General features: G+C 38.8%; 1 protein-coding gene across 1 annotated transcript in view; it reads left to right on the forward strand.

Annotated features, from left to right (window-relative positions):
* Positions 1–12,689, forward strand: part of LOC106881743 (kinesin-like protein KIF27) — a 51,970-nt gene that overhangs the window by 8,284 nt on the left and 30,997 nt on the right. Inside the window, exons 3-9 of the mRNA XM_052971516.1 lie at positions 3,024–3,161; positions 6,677–6,760; positions 7,427–7,534; positions 9,839–9,965; positions 10,375–10,521; positions 11,279–11,359; positions 12,249–12,344. Of these exons, the coding sequence (XP_052827476.1) occupies positions 3,024–3,161; positions 6,677–6,760; positions 7,427–7,534; positions 9,839–9,965; positions 10,375–10,521; positions 11,279–11,359; positions 12,249–12,344 (781 nt within the window). The remainder of the gene's footprint in view (positions 1–3,023; positions 3,162–6,676; positions 6,761–7,426; positions 7,535–9,838; positions 9,966–10,374; positions 10,522–11,278; positions 11,360–12,248; positions 12,345–12,689) is intronic.

The raw sequence follows: 12,689 nt of genomic DNA on the forward strand, positions 1-12,689 counted from the left end.
CAAACTCAAGACTATAGCAGAAGATACCTGCCTAAGGTGCCGCTCAGTGGGACTGAACCCCAAAACGTCTCACCCCACACCATACCTGCACCTTTTACATTCCATTTCTTCCGCTCTCAGAAGTTTCAACTTCCCAAATACTCTTTTACGCTTTTACTTGTCTCAGTCATTTGACTGCGGCCATGCTGGAGCACCGCCTTTAGTCGAACAAATCAACCCCAGGACTAATTCTTTGTAAGCCTAGTACTTATTCTATCTGTCTCTTTCACCGAACTGCTAGGTTACGGGGATGTAAACACACTAGCATCGGTCTACCAAATCCACTCACAAGGCTTTGTATATATATATATTATATATATATATATATGTTTGCATGTATTTGTGACACCGTCACTGCTTGTTGACTGATGTTGATTTGTTTCTGTTCCTGTAACTTAGCAGTTTAGTAAAAGAGACCAATAGAATAACTACTAGTCTTAAAAAAATCAAGTACTGGGGTCAGTTTATTTGACTAAAACCCTTCAAGGCAGTGGTCCATCATGTTCATAGTCCAATGGCTGAAACAAGGAAAAACATAAAGGGCACAAATTTGAGAACCTTCAGTTGGTAAACTGAATCCCCATCATCTCAGCCATCTGACATTTGCTTTCAAAAAACAGCAGATATGATTTAGCAAAAGAAAATATTAAGTTTGACTGTTTTTTTATTGTAAGTCAATCTGTCAATCCAGCCTGATTTTGTGAAGATTAAAGATGGTAGTTGGTAAGAGAGAAAATTCTGTATTAAATTTATTTATTTATTTATTTATTTATTTATTTATGTGTTTCAGCCAAGTGGCTGCGGTCATGCTGGTGCACCACCGTGAAATGTTGCAGAAATAATTGCAACATTTTGTCATGCATTGATTAGCAAAGTAAAAATAGATGATATGATTTTTACTAGTGTATTTTCATCTTTTATGGTGTTTTGGGGGTCATATGTTCTTGGCAAAAGTAATTACTTCAAACAGCTACTAATGCACTTGAGATGCTTAATTAATAACCTATGTATAAGCCACAAATTCTTGATGTGTGTGTGTGTGTTATACATTTATACATTAGCAATAGTTTCTCATTTGTTTGCTGCTAGGTGATGACTCAGGATTGCAATTCACTTACTCACTAGGTTGATTATTGCTATGGAAAAATACTTATTGCAATCCGGTGATTGATTTTAATTCTTTCACCTGTAAATTTATGCGGACCGTGCAGACTGTCAAAGTAGACTTCACAGCGAACTATTTTCTGCAATTATGTATAACTGTGCAGTCTCAGACAAAATTATGGTATACCTGGAGAGCCAGTTCTGTAGGTGGGTTGTTATACTTACTGCTGTTGTTTTAGATATGCACAAGTTACTACACTGCACTCCATGTAGCATTTTAATTGCCACACATAATATGCTCTGACTGTCATAATAAACTTGATTTAAACATTTAGCATTCACATTATTCTATCAAAACTAATGCTTATTTATTCACATAAGTTCGAATGAATCATGAATTATCTTTTAGCTTTGAGAGTTTGATGAAGTAACTTAATTTTTAGAATGATATTGCAGGGTTAGGCCAGATTTGGCCAGATTTAACATAAAACAGATAAAATATTTTGGCCAGATATAACTGGTTTAAATGCTAAAGGTTTAACGAAATGTCATTGAAGCAAGCATGACATATTGTCTCAGTATTCAGAAGCTTGTCATATTTAGAATCACCACAGCTGGTATTAGGCTTGCAATCAGACATCTCAAGTTCAAATATCCTGCAAGCATTATTTCACTGTCATTTCTGCAGTATACTCATTAGGTTGGTCCACCTAATTTTCAGAAAGTAGTTACTTGATCATCTGAGAGTATTTTCTGGAGCACAGTAGCATCTTCTCTTGAGAAGGATTTGTTGCATCTACTTAATACCATAAAATAGGGGTTAAGCAATGGTCCTTAAAAACGCTGTCCAGGTTCAGAATTCATTTGCTGATAAGCAATGTAAATACTACACTCAGGATAACCAATTCTGCAATATCTAGAATACTGTGACTGAAGGGTTGTTTCTTGAGTATTCAGTAACCTACTTCTATGTCACAGGTTTGCTTCAGTGCAGGTTACATTGCTACTCTGCAGTCATTCCTGTGATGATACTCGAATCAACTTTGGCTTATCTACTTCCACTGTGATCACGACCAAAATATGAGGGCTGGCTGGATGGTGGAAAGATTATTATATGTTCAGACTGTCATGCTACACCTGTTACTCTTCAACTTTGCATGGTAAACACTGAGGTAGTGGTATGGATATCCAGAATAACAGATCTGTGGATTTGTGGGTCAGCTACTTGCACCATGGTCAATCAAAACAGACCCAGGGTTACACAGCAACAATAATAAAGTGAGCATATGTGTCTCTGTGTATTAGAGTCACATGACCTCTTCAACAAACCCTTATTTTGGGATCATTTCCTTTTTATATTTTATGTAGTCCCAGTGGTTTAAGATTTAATGGATAGTATAGTGATAAAATATTGCGTGGTAAGAGGGTAGATGTAACACAGGACCTGATTAAATTACATGGAAAAATGTGAGCAAGAGAAATGATATTCTTAAGATTATAAATCTGGAAAAGTACAGGTCAAGCTATAACACCTGGAAAGTTCAGGACAAATTATTACATCTGGTAAAATACAGAACAAGAAAATTTTTACTTAAAATATTGCAGCTAAGGATAAAATTTCAAATAAAATATTTAGATTAAGAAAATATTAGCTTTTATATCTCAAAATTCAGTTTCCTGAAACTGGACTGCTTCTAAGTGTTTTGGTCAACTTCTGCCATTCTATAATTCTCTGCCAAGATCGTACTAACTAAAGTGACTTGGCAACAATAACAAAGAAACCATGGGCTTGTGTTAATGTAGGAAATCATAATCTTCAGCCATATCCTATTTCTTTATTGATAATGCCCCACTGGTTCATAGCCCCCTATATTTGACAGGTTCGACCATTGTTAAACAGAGAGAGATTGAATGGAGAAAAACGTTGTGTTCGTGTGTTTCCAACCACCAACCAAATTGTGCTCGGCACCGACAAAGGTTTCACGTTCGACTACGTCCATTCTGCACATTCTACACAGGTCAGTAGCCTTTGATGTTCTCTACCCCATTTTTCTTTTTCTGTTTGTTTTATTTATTACTTCAAACCAGTAATTCTCAGCCAGTGTCCATGTGACCTTTGGGAGGTACATGTGACCTTTGGGGCTCCATATAAGATTTTGTTGTTAAAATTTATCTTCAATAAACTTGTTATACTTCTGCAATACATAAAATATTTTAACAGAAGGCACAGAAGTGGCTATGTGGTAAGAAGCTCGCTTCTTGACCACATGGTTCTGGGTTCGGTCCCACTGCATGGCACCTTGGGTAAGTGTCTTCTACTATAGCCTCAGGTCAACCAAAGCCTTGTGAGTGGATTTGGTAGATGGAAACTGAAAGAAGCCCATTGTACTTGTGTGTGTATGTGTGTGTGTGTGTGTGTGTGTGTGTGTATTTGTGTGTCTGTGTTTGTCCCCACACTATTGCTTGACAATCGATATTGGTGTGTTTACGTCCCCATAACCTAGTGGTTCGGCAAAAGGCACTGATAGAATAAGTACTAGGCTTACTAAGAATAAGTTCTGGGGTTGATTTGTTCAACTAAAGGCGGTACTCCAGCATGGCCGAAGTCAAATGATGGAAACAAGTAAAAGAATTATTTTTATACAATTCCTAGGCTTTGGTCTGCCAAGACAATAATTGAAGACACTTGCCCAAGGTGTCATGCAGTGGGACCGAACCCAAGACCACATGGTTGGGAAGCCAGCTTCTCTACCACACAGCCATGTCAGCAAAATGTTTGCTGTTTTCAGTTACTGCCTTCCACATTCTGTGTTTGAATCCCACCTTAATTAACTTCACCTTTCATCTCTCCCACCCCTATTAAAGTACAGTACCAGTTAAGTAGTGGGAGCAATTTGGTGTCAACAGAATTTTAAAAAACAAAAAGACAAAGGCCAGCTGAGGAAAATATGACCCCCACCTCCTACCAATAAACCATCACACATACACATACACACACACTCACATACTTACAAACTCTCTTTCTCTCACACATACACACACACACGTCATTATGGTTCTGGGACACCTACTGCTATTAATAGGTTTTTGCCTTAGAAACCAATGTTATTGATTTATTTAGCAATAAGGAAAGAAAACAAAAATAAAAAGAAAGAGAGCAGGGTGGGGGTAGAGTCATAATTTGGTGTTGATTAGAATGTTTATTTTAGTATTATAACAAGTCCTCAATGATAAATGCATGGCCGCTACTCCTTAAGCTTTTCAATGTTGTCAGCATCTTTGTTCAAGTCTTTTATAACACACACACACACACATACACACACACACACACTCACATGCATGCACACACATGTGAATATATGTGTCAGTATGCATGCACACATATGCATGTATAGTTGTAAAGTTATATGTATGTATATATATATATATATATATATATATATATATATATATATATATATATATATATATGTATATATATATATGTATATATATATATGTATATATATATGTATATATGTATATGTATATATGTATATATATGTGTTTATTTATGTATATATATGTGTATATCATATGTATACACACACACACACACACTCATATATATATATATATATACACACACTCACTTTATTTACTTATATATATATGCATATACATATATGCAAATATGCTTCTACATACATATATGAAACCAGTTATGACCACTTAACTGAACTACTGGTAGAATTTATGAAGTGTTTTATGTACCTGCCTATTTGACTGGTGAAGACATTGCTGAATTTATTGATTAGTCTTGCTTACCTGTCTGAGAGAGAGAAAGAGAGAGAGAGAGACCTCTTAACGTAATATTTACTATTTACTCCACTCACTGGTTCTGTTGCTATAGTTACCTAGCCTTTGTGTTCTCTATTTTGCCCTTTAAATGGACCAGCTTCGTTGCTTAAAAACAAGAGACTATTTTTCACATGCATTTTTAGTTATTTGTTTTTTCTTTTGCCTTTCTGCTCTTTTTTTTTTTACTGGACAATTTATATAATAATAATAATAATAATCCTTTCTACTAAAAGCACATGGCCTGAAATTTGTGGGGAGGGAACTAGTCGATTACATCAACCTCGGTAGGCAACTGGTACTTAATTTATTGACCCTGAAAGGATAAAAGGCAAAGTCAACCTTGGCTGAATTTGAACTCAGAACGTAAAGACAGACAAAATGCCAAGGCCTGAAATTTGAGGGGAGGGGACTAGTCGATTACATCTACCCTAGTAGGCAACTGGTACTTGATCCAAAAGGATGAAAGGCAAAGTCAACCTCGACATAATTTGAAATTAAAACACAGAGCTTTTATGTTTCTTTATTTTTCTTTCTTTTTTTTTTTAAATGATTTGATTTATTGTGTGAGAATCAAGACTGTTTAGCTCCAGGTATTCCACTTCAGGTAAAGCAATTTTCCGTTCTTGCTTCAGACTGAAGTACTAAATCTCGTAGTCGTTAATATGTCATGACTACAGACTTCGTAATTCTCCTCTCAAACCAACAGGGGAGGCTATGAGTAGGTGTTGTTGTTTTTGTTGTTGTTGTTGTTTAACCACAGATAGGCACTGATTGAGCAAAAGCAGACCTGTCGTCAAAGGTATTGCAGCAGTGACGATCTCGTCTCTTTAGGAGTGTATCTAGGGTTACATAATCCTCATCCACATTCTGATGCTTTTTATTAATCAGATGGAATTTATTGAAGCAGATTTTCTACTGCTGGATGCCCTTCCTGTCACTAACCTTCACCTTTTTTTCTTTTCCAAGCTAGGCTATATTTTCTCATGGCCACACATTTCTCACAGATTTGAAACAAATGACATCACTTGTATGATGGTGACACTCATTTACAACCATCTCATGATGTCAAGTCAAGGACCCATACACACACACACACACAATAGTTTTCTTTCAAATGCACTCACAATTCTTTGGTTGGCCCAGGACTATACTAAAAGATACTTGCCCAAGTTACCGTGAAATGGGACTAATCACAAAACTACATTGTTGGGATCAAACCTGTTAACTCACAGCCATGCTTGTGTTTATCCTGTACTAGCAGTATAGCCCAGCTTTGCCCAGGATTAAGTTGGGATTATTAAGCTAATCAAGTTCTTTATTTCAAACCAAACTAAGTAACATGACGTCAAATTTGGGCAGAATCAGTGTTGCAACTGGAGCGCATGGGTTGGGAGCTTGATCGGCAGAGGTGATCAGGTTACACATGCCAGCCCTTTGAAAACACCACCGCCATCATCTAACACCTCTTTGCCCATGGGTTAGGAACCCTTCCAACAAGAGCTAATTAGAAGTCTAAAAACAAGCATGGACATTTAGAACAAATTTATGGAAATACTTTGGACAGTCCAACCCATGCTAGCATGGAAAGCAGACATTAAACGATGATGATGATGATGATGAGGTAAAGAGTTAAAGGATGTAGAGAACTGTGACTAATGCCTGTTTGTTATTTCTTTTTCTGTTTTGCTTATAGAAAGATGTTTATCAAAGTGTTGAACCTTTGGTGGAGAGTATATTTGAAGGTTACAATGCCACAGTGTTTGCCTATGGTCAGACAGTAAGTATAGTTAGTTGTATTTTGTCATCATATATCATCTGTGACCCACACTCAATCAACACTAGGGCAGTGTTTGCTTACTTAATCCCTTCAATCCCTATGGAGCATAGGCCGGCAATAACTTTTCTCCTCTCTTCTCAACTCTGGGCTGTCTCTTCTGCTTTTCCCCAGCTGGATCCCTGCCTTTTTCACCTCTACCTCCAGCTATTTGTAGGGTGTCCTCTCTTGCACCTCCCTTGTGGGTTCCAGGTGAAGGCTTGATGTGTAATGCAGGATGTTGGTTTCCTTAAGATGTGACCTGTCTCTCCCCATTTGGTGCTTCAGGATTTCTTCTTACACTGGCACCTGACCCCTTACACTTCTATCACAGCTCTTCCTGGTGGTCAGAAGAGGAGTTGACCTCTCAGCTTCCTTTCGGATTTTGTTACATTATATCATATGTTTCCCCGAGGGAAGGCCTTTCTCTCTCAGGTTTTGTTGGTTTTCAGTTGTCATCCCTGCTTCTATAATTGTGTGACCCTATGCAAAGCCATTTTTACCTCTGGGAAGTGGTGGTCCAGCATGGGAAGGCCTACTTTGTAGTAGCAATATACTGTTTGTTTTCATCTTTTTTCTTAGGTGTATTTGAATAATGTAAGATAATATTATTCTTTTTTATTGTGTCAGGGTTCAGGAAAAACTCACACAATTGGAGGTTTCAATTTATCTTCAGTATCGGAGGAGCAGCAAGGTATCATACCTCGAGCTGTTCGACAGATATATGATGTCATAAATGTAAGTATGGAAACATCAAAATGACCATTCATTTTGTTCTCTTTGCTGGGTGCATGTCCCTTTTTTTTTAATATCATCATCGTTTAACGTCCGTTTTCCATGCTGGCATGGGTTGGACGGTTTGACAGGGACCAGTCAGGCAGGAGCTGGCCAGGCAGGAGCCAACCAGACTTCTGTCTGTTTTGGTAAGACTTTAACGACTGGATGCCCTTCATAACACCAACCACCCAGCAGCAGGGACTGAGTGCTTTTTACGTGGCACAACTGCAGGCAAAGTCAGTTGTGGCATGGCTTTTACTGCTGGATGCCCTTCCAATATTTTTTATTTTTTTATTTTGCATCCAATTTTTTTTGTCTTGTGTTGCTATGTTTATTTTGGTTCTTTAACTCATCAAGGATGCCTCAGTGTGGTTTGCTTAACTTGCAAGAACTTCTTTCGGTCATTAGACCATGGTCATGCTGGTACACCGGCTTGAAGAATCTTTAGTTAAATAAACCGGCCCTGGTACTTATATTTTTAAGCCTGGTACGTATTCTATTGGGTTTTTTGCTGAACTGCTAAGTTATAGGGATGTAAACGCACTAGCATCAATTGTCAAGTGGTGATGGAAGACAAAGACACACATACACACACACATGCACACACACACACACACACATGGGTTTCTTTCAGTATCTGCCTACCAAATCCACTCCCAAAGCTTTGGTTGGTCTGAGGCTATAGTAGAAGGCACTTGCACATGGTGCCATGCAGTAGCACTGAACCCGGAACCTTGTGGTTGAGAAGCAAACTTCTTACTACACAGCCAGACCTGCACCTACTAATGGTAACACGAATCAAAACTCAGGCCATTGAAACACCAGTCTTACACTAGTGAACTATACCAACGAGATACCAGCCGAGAGCAGACGTGATTTGATTGTTGGTACCTTAGCATCGTGACCACAAGTGCAACACAGTGTCAGCCTGCTGTTAAGAATTGCTACCTCCCTGCTTGTTGCCAGGTACATTACTGATTCAATTATCTATGCTCTCTCTCTCACTCTCTCTCTCTCTCTCCCCACTCTATTAACGAAAATGATGTAAGAAGTGGGGGACCAGACGAATATTTCTATGAACACTGCACTGCCTCTATAATACTTGTGTGTTGCTCAGCAAATGACCTTAGACTGTTTACTTTAAAGCATTTGCTTGCTTGTACTTAGTGTTTGGTTTGTTTGCTGTTGGATGTATCCTGGAGCTTTCAGTCATGTTATGGTTATTGAGTTATTTTTCTTTGCAGACACAATATTTTGCATCTCTTCCTCTTTTTATTTTACTCTGTTTCACATATCCGTGAATATATATATGTGTGTGTGTTTGTATGCATATGTGTATGTGTGTGTGTATGTGTATATATACAGGGTGTGTAAGATATTTGAGGACAGATTTATGTTTATAAAAAACATATATAATAACAGTTAATAACTTTATCAAAAAATGCTATGAGGATAAAAATAAACCTTCTTTTCTATAATGTTATTCACTAAAGCCACCTTCAGCTTCAACAACTGCTTCTATATGAGATCTAAATCATCTCCATGCTCGAATCAAGTGGTCCTGGTTCATTTTGGACATTACTCTGACTATGGCAGCTTTCATAGAATCTTTGGTGTTACGAGCACGTTCATTGACCTCTCTCTCAACAATGCTCAATGCTCCACATATAGTAGTCCAATGGATTGAGATCTGGGGAATTAGGAGGCCAAATGTTAGGGGTTATGTGATCATGAAAAGTTTCAGCCATCCATTCCTGTTTAACCCATTGTCGGCAATAAAGAAATAAGATATGTGAGGGCATGGGAAGTATGTGGATGGGCAAGTGTGGGGGATTGGAAGGGCCTGCAGTGGATGAGGGATAGTAGAGGGGCCTGCAGTGGGTGGTGACCATGGGCAGTGTTGGGAAGATGGGTTGTGGGTGAGTTTTGACAGAGGCCAGATTATGTGTGTGTGAGAGGAGACAGGGCCTTAAAGGACGTGCCCGTATGTAAGGATGGCCATGATTTTACTTAGCTTGATGTGTCTTCTCAAACACAGCGAATATATATGTATTTGCCTTGTCATCTCCTCAACAAGACCCAATGTCTGAATCTCCTTTCTCACCACTTTGTCCCACATCTTTCTGGGCCTACTCCTTGCATATGGGTCTGCCACAATCTGAGATCGGCATTTCTTTATTTGGTTGTCCTCATTCATATACATCATACGACCATTCCATAGTATTTTTCTACCCAATTTTTGTTGTTGTTTTTTTGTTTTTCCAGTCAAAGGCCAGCATTCATTTTACGGTGCGGGTGTCCTACATTGAAATCTACCTAGAAGAGTTGTGTGACCTGCTGGATGTGGACAACAAAACCTTACACGTACGAGAGGATGAGAAAGGGAATACTGGTAAGTAGATTGGCTTCCTCTATCTCTCTCTCTCTCTCTCTCTCTCACTCTCCCCTCACATTCTCACATGCATATATGTGCATGCACACACACACATACACACAAACAATGATACATGCACGCACGCACACACACACACACACACACACACACACACATGATGGGTTTCCACACAGTTTCTGTCTACCAACTTCACTCACAAGGCATTGGTCATCTCAGGGCTATAAGAGAAGACTCTTGCTCAAGGTGCCATGCAGTGGGACTGAACCTGGAACCATTTGGTTGCAAAGCAAGCTTAACCATAGTCATGCCTGCACCTAAAAATTTGTCCCTTGGGGGTGTATGTTTTTTCTTTTCCTTTACAGTTGGTTTGAATTATTGATCAATTATTGATTTAATATTGTTTCAGTGATATCAGGTGTCCAGGAGGTAAAATGTGAAAGCATGGAGGATGTGTTTTCCTGTTTGGAGTCTGGTTCTGCAGTTCGTCATACGGGGTTGACACAAATGAATGAACATTCTAGCCGATCACACTCGGTTTTCACCATTGTTATAGGTATGCAATGTAACTGTTGTCTATATAGTATATTCTGCTGGGCTATGCAAATGCGCTTAAAGCTAGTTTTTTTTTTTGTTTATATAATGACCCCCACTTCTATGTCATGTTTCTTGTAAATTAAAACAACATTTACTCTTTTACTTGTTTCAGTCATTTGACTGAGGCCATGCTGGAGCACCGCCTTTAGTCGAGCAAATCGACCCCAGGACTTATTGTTTGTAAGCCTAGTACTTATTCTATCGGTCTCTTTTGCCGAACCGCTAAGTTACGGGGACGTAAACATACCAGCATCGGTTGTCAAGCGATTTTGGGGGGGGACCAACACAGACACACAAACATACACACACACATACATATATATATATATATACATATATACGACGGGCTTCTTTCAGTTTCCGTCTACCAAATCCACTCACAAGGCTTTGGTCGGCCCGAGGCTATAGTAGAAGACACTTTCCCAAGGTGCCACGCAGTGGGACTGAACCCAGAACCATGTGGTTCGTAAGCAAGCTACTTACCACACAGCCACTGCCATATTTGTAAAGTATTTTTGACAAGGACTCAATATTTTATTTGTGTGTGCTGTTGTTAAGATGTCATCCAGTATAACCTGTTGTTTGGTAGAGTTACTTGACTTGTTTTTAACAATATGTATTAAATTATTGACTTGTTTGGATATTTTTTTTTTTTCCTGTTTTACTAACTGCATGCATAAACCACTATTTCTCTTCTGCATGATATCAATTGCCAGACCAGAAATGGACCAATTCTGACATTTTCAGTAGCAGACATTTTGATTACTCTACCAACTGTTCAGTGTCGAGTGACCGAGGTAGGTTTTCAGTTATGACTTAGAGACATGAGGTTTCAAATTGCAACTGCTAAGTGCTGTTGTTGTTGTTGAGTAGCTTTGCTTGTTTGTACTTAAGCTTACATATAGAACATATAGATTAGATACACACACTCACAAAGGTTATATATATCATCATCATCATCATCATCGCAAGGAAGGTAAATGATGGTGATGATACACACACACACATGCAAACACACACTCACTTGTATTACTCTTTTACTTGTTTCAGTCATTTGACTGCGGCCATGCTGGAGCACCGCCTTTAGTCGAGCAAATCGACCCCGGGTCTTATTCTTTGTAAGCCTAGTACTTATTCTATCAGTCATTTTTGCCGAACCGCTAAGTTACGGGGACATAAACACACCAGCATCGGTTGTCAAGCAATGCTAGGGGGACAAACACACATACATATACATATATATATATACATATATACGACGGGGTTCTCTCAGTTTCCGTCTACCAAATCCACTCACAAGGCTTTGGTCGGTCCGAGGCTATAGTAGAAGACACTTGCCCAAGATGCCACGCAGTGGGACTGAACCCGGAACCATGTGGTTGGTAAGCAAGCTACTTACCACACAGCCACTCCTGCGCCTAACTATATTGTATAAGTATAATGGAATAGATCTATTGCATGCATGTGGCCAACTGAATGCTCTCCAAGAATCTTAGTCCATTGTTCACACCTATTCCGACACCAACTCTGCTCCTGTTTTAACATGTTTCACTCACTTGGCTGCAATGTTTTGTTACTAACAAGAAGGAAAACCAAAGCTTGTTTTAGACACAAAGATACTTTATACAGCGTTTAATGAATACATTTTACAGTGTTTCAATTGTAGCATTTCTCATTCTTTTCCAGAAATTTCCCACTGCATGTCAGCCAAATTTCACTTTGTTGATTTGGCTGGCTCAGAAAGAGCACATCGCATTGGTAATGTTGGTGAACGATTTAAAGGTAAGTTTTGTTAGCTGTATTATGGAGATGGGGGTAGCTCCGTGCTGTGTGTGTGTAGGGGAGATATGCTGTGTTTCTTTTTCATTATCTAATCTCAATCTGAACAGGATTATATTATAGCAGTTCGTTATTTACTCTGTACCCCCCACCCCTGCCCTCCAATCAACCAGTATGCTTTCTTAGAAGCTAATTTAACCAATGGTGGCCTCAATTTCTCAACATTCCAGGTTTACAGCACTCTTTGTTCACAAATTATGATGGGAGAGCAGAGAGCAGTGTACATGGCTCATTGTGATACAAGGTGGGGTGGTTAGGATTAGGGGATAAATTTTATCTTGTTTTTGT

This window comes from Octopus bimaculoides, chromosome 11 (assembly GCF_001194135.2).
Source record: "Octopus bimaculoides isolate UCB-OBI-ISO-001 chromosome 11, ASM119413v2, whole genome shotgun sequence".
NCBI lineage: Eukaryota > Metazoa > Mollusca > Cephalopoda > Octopoda > Octopodidae > Octopus > Octopus bimaculoides.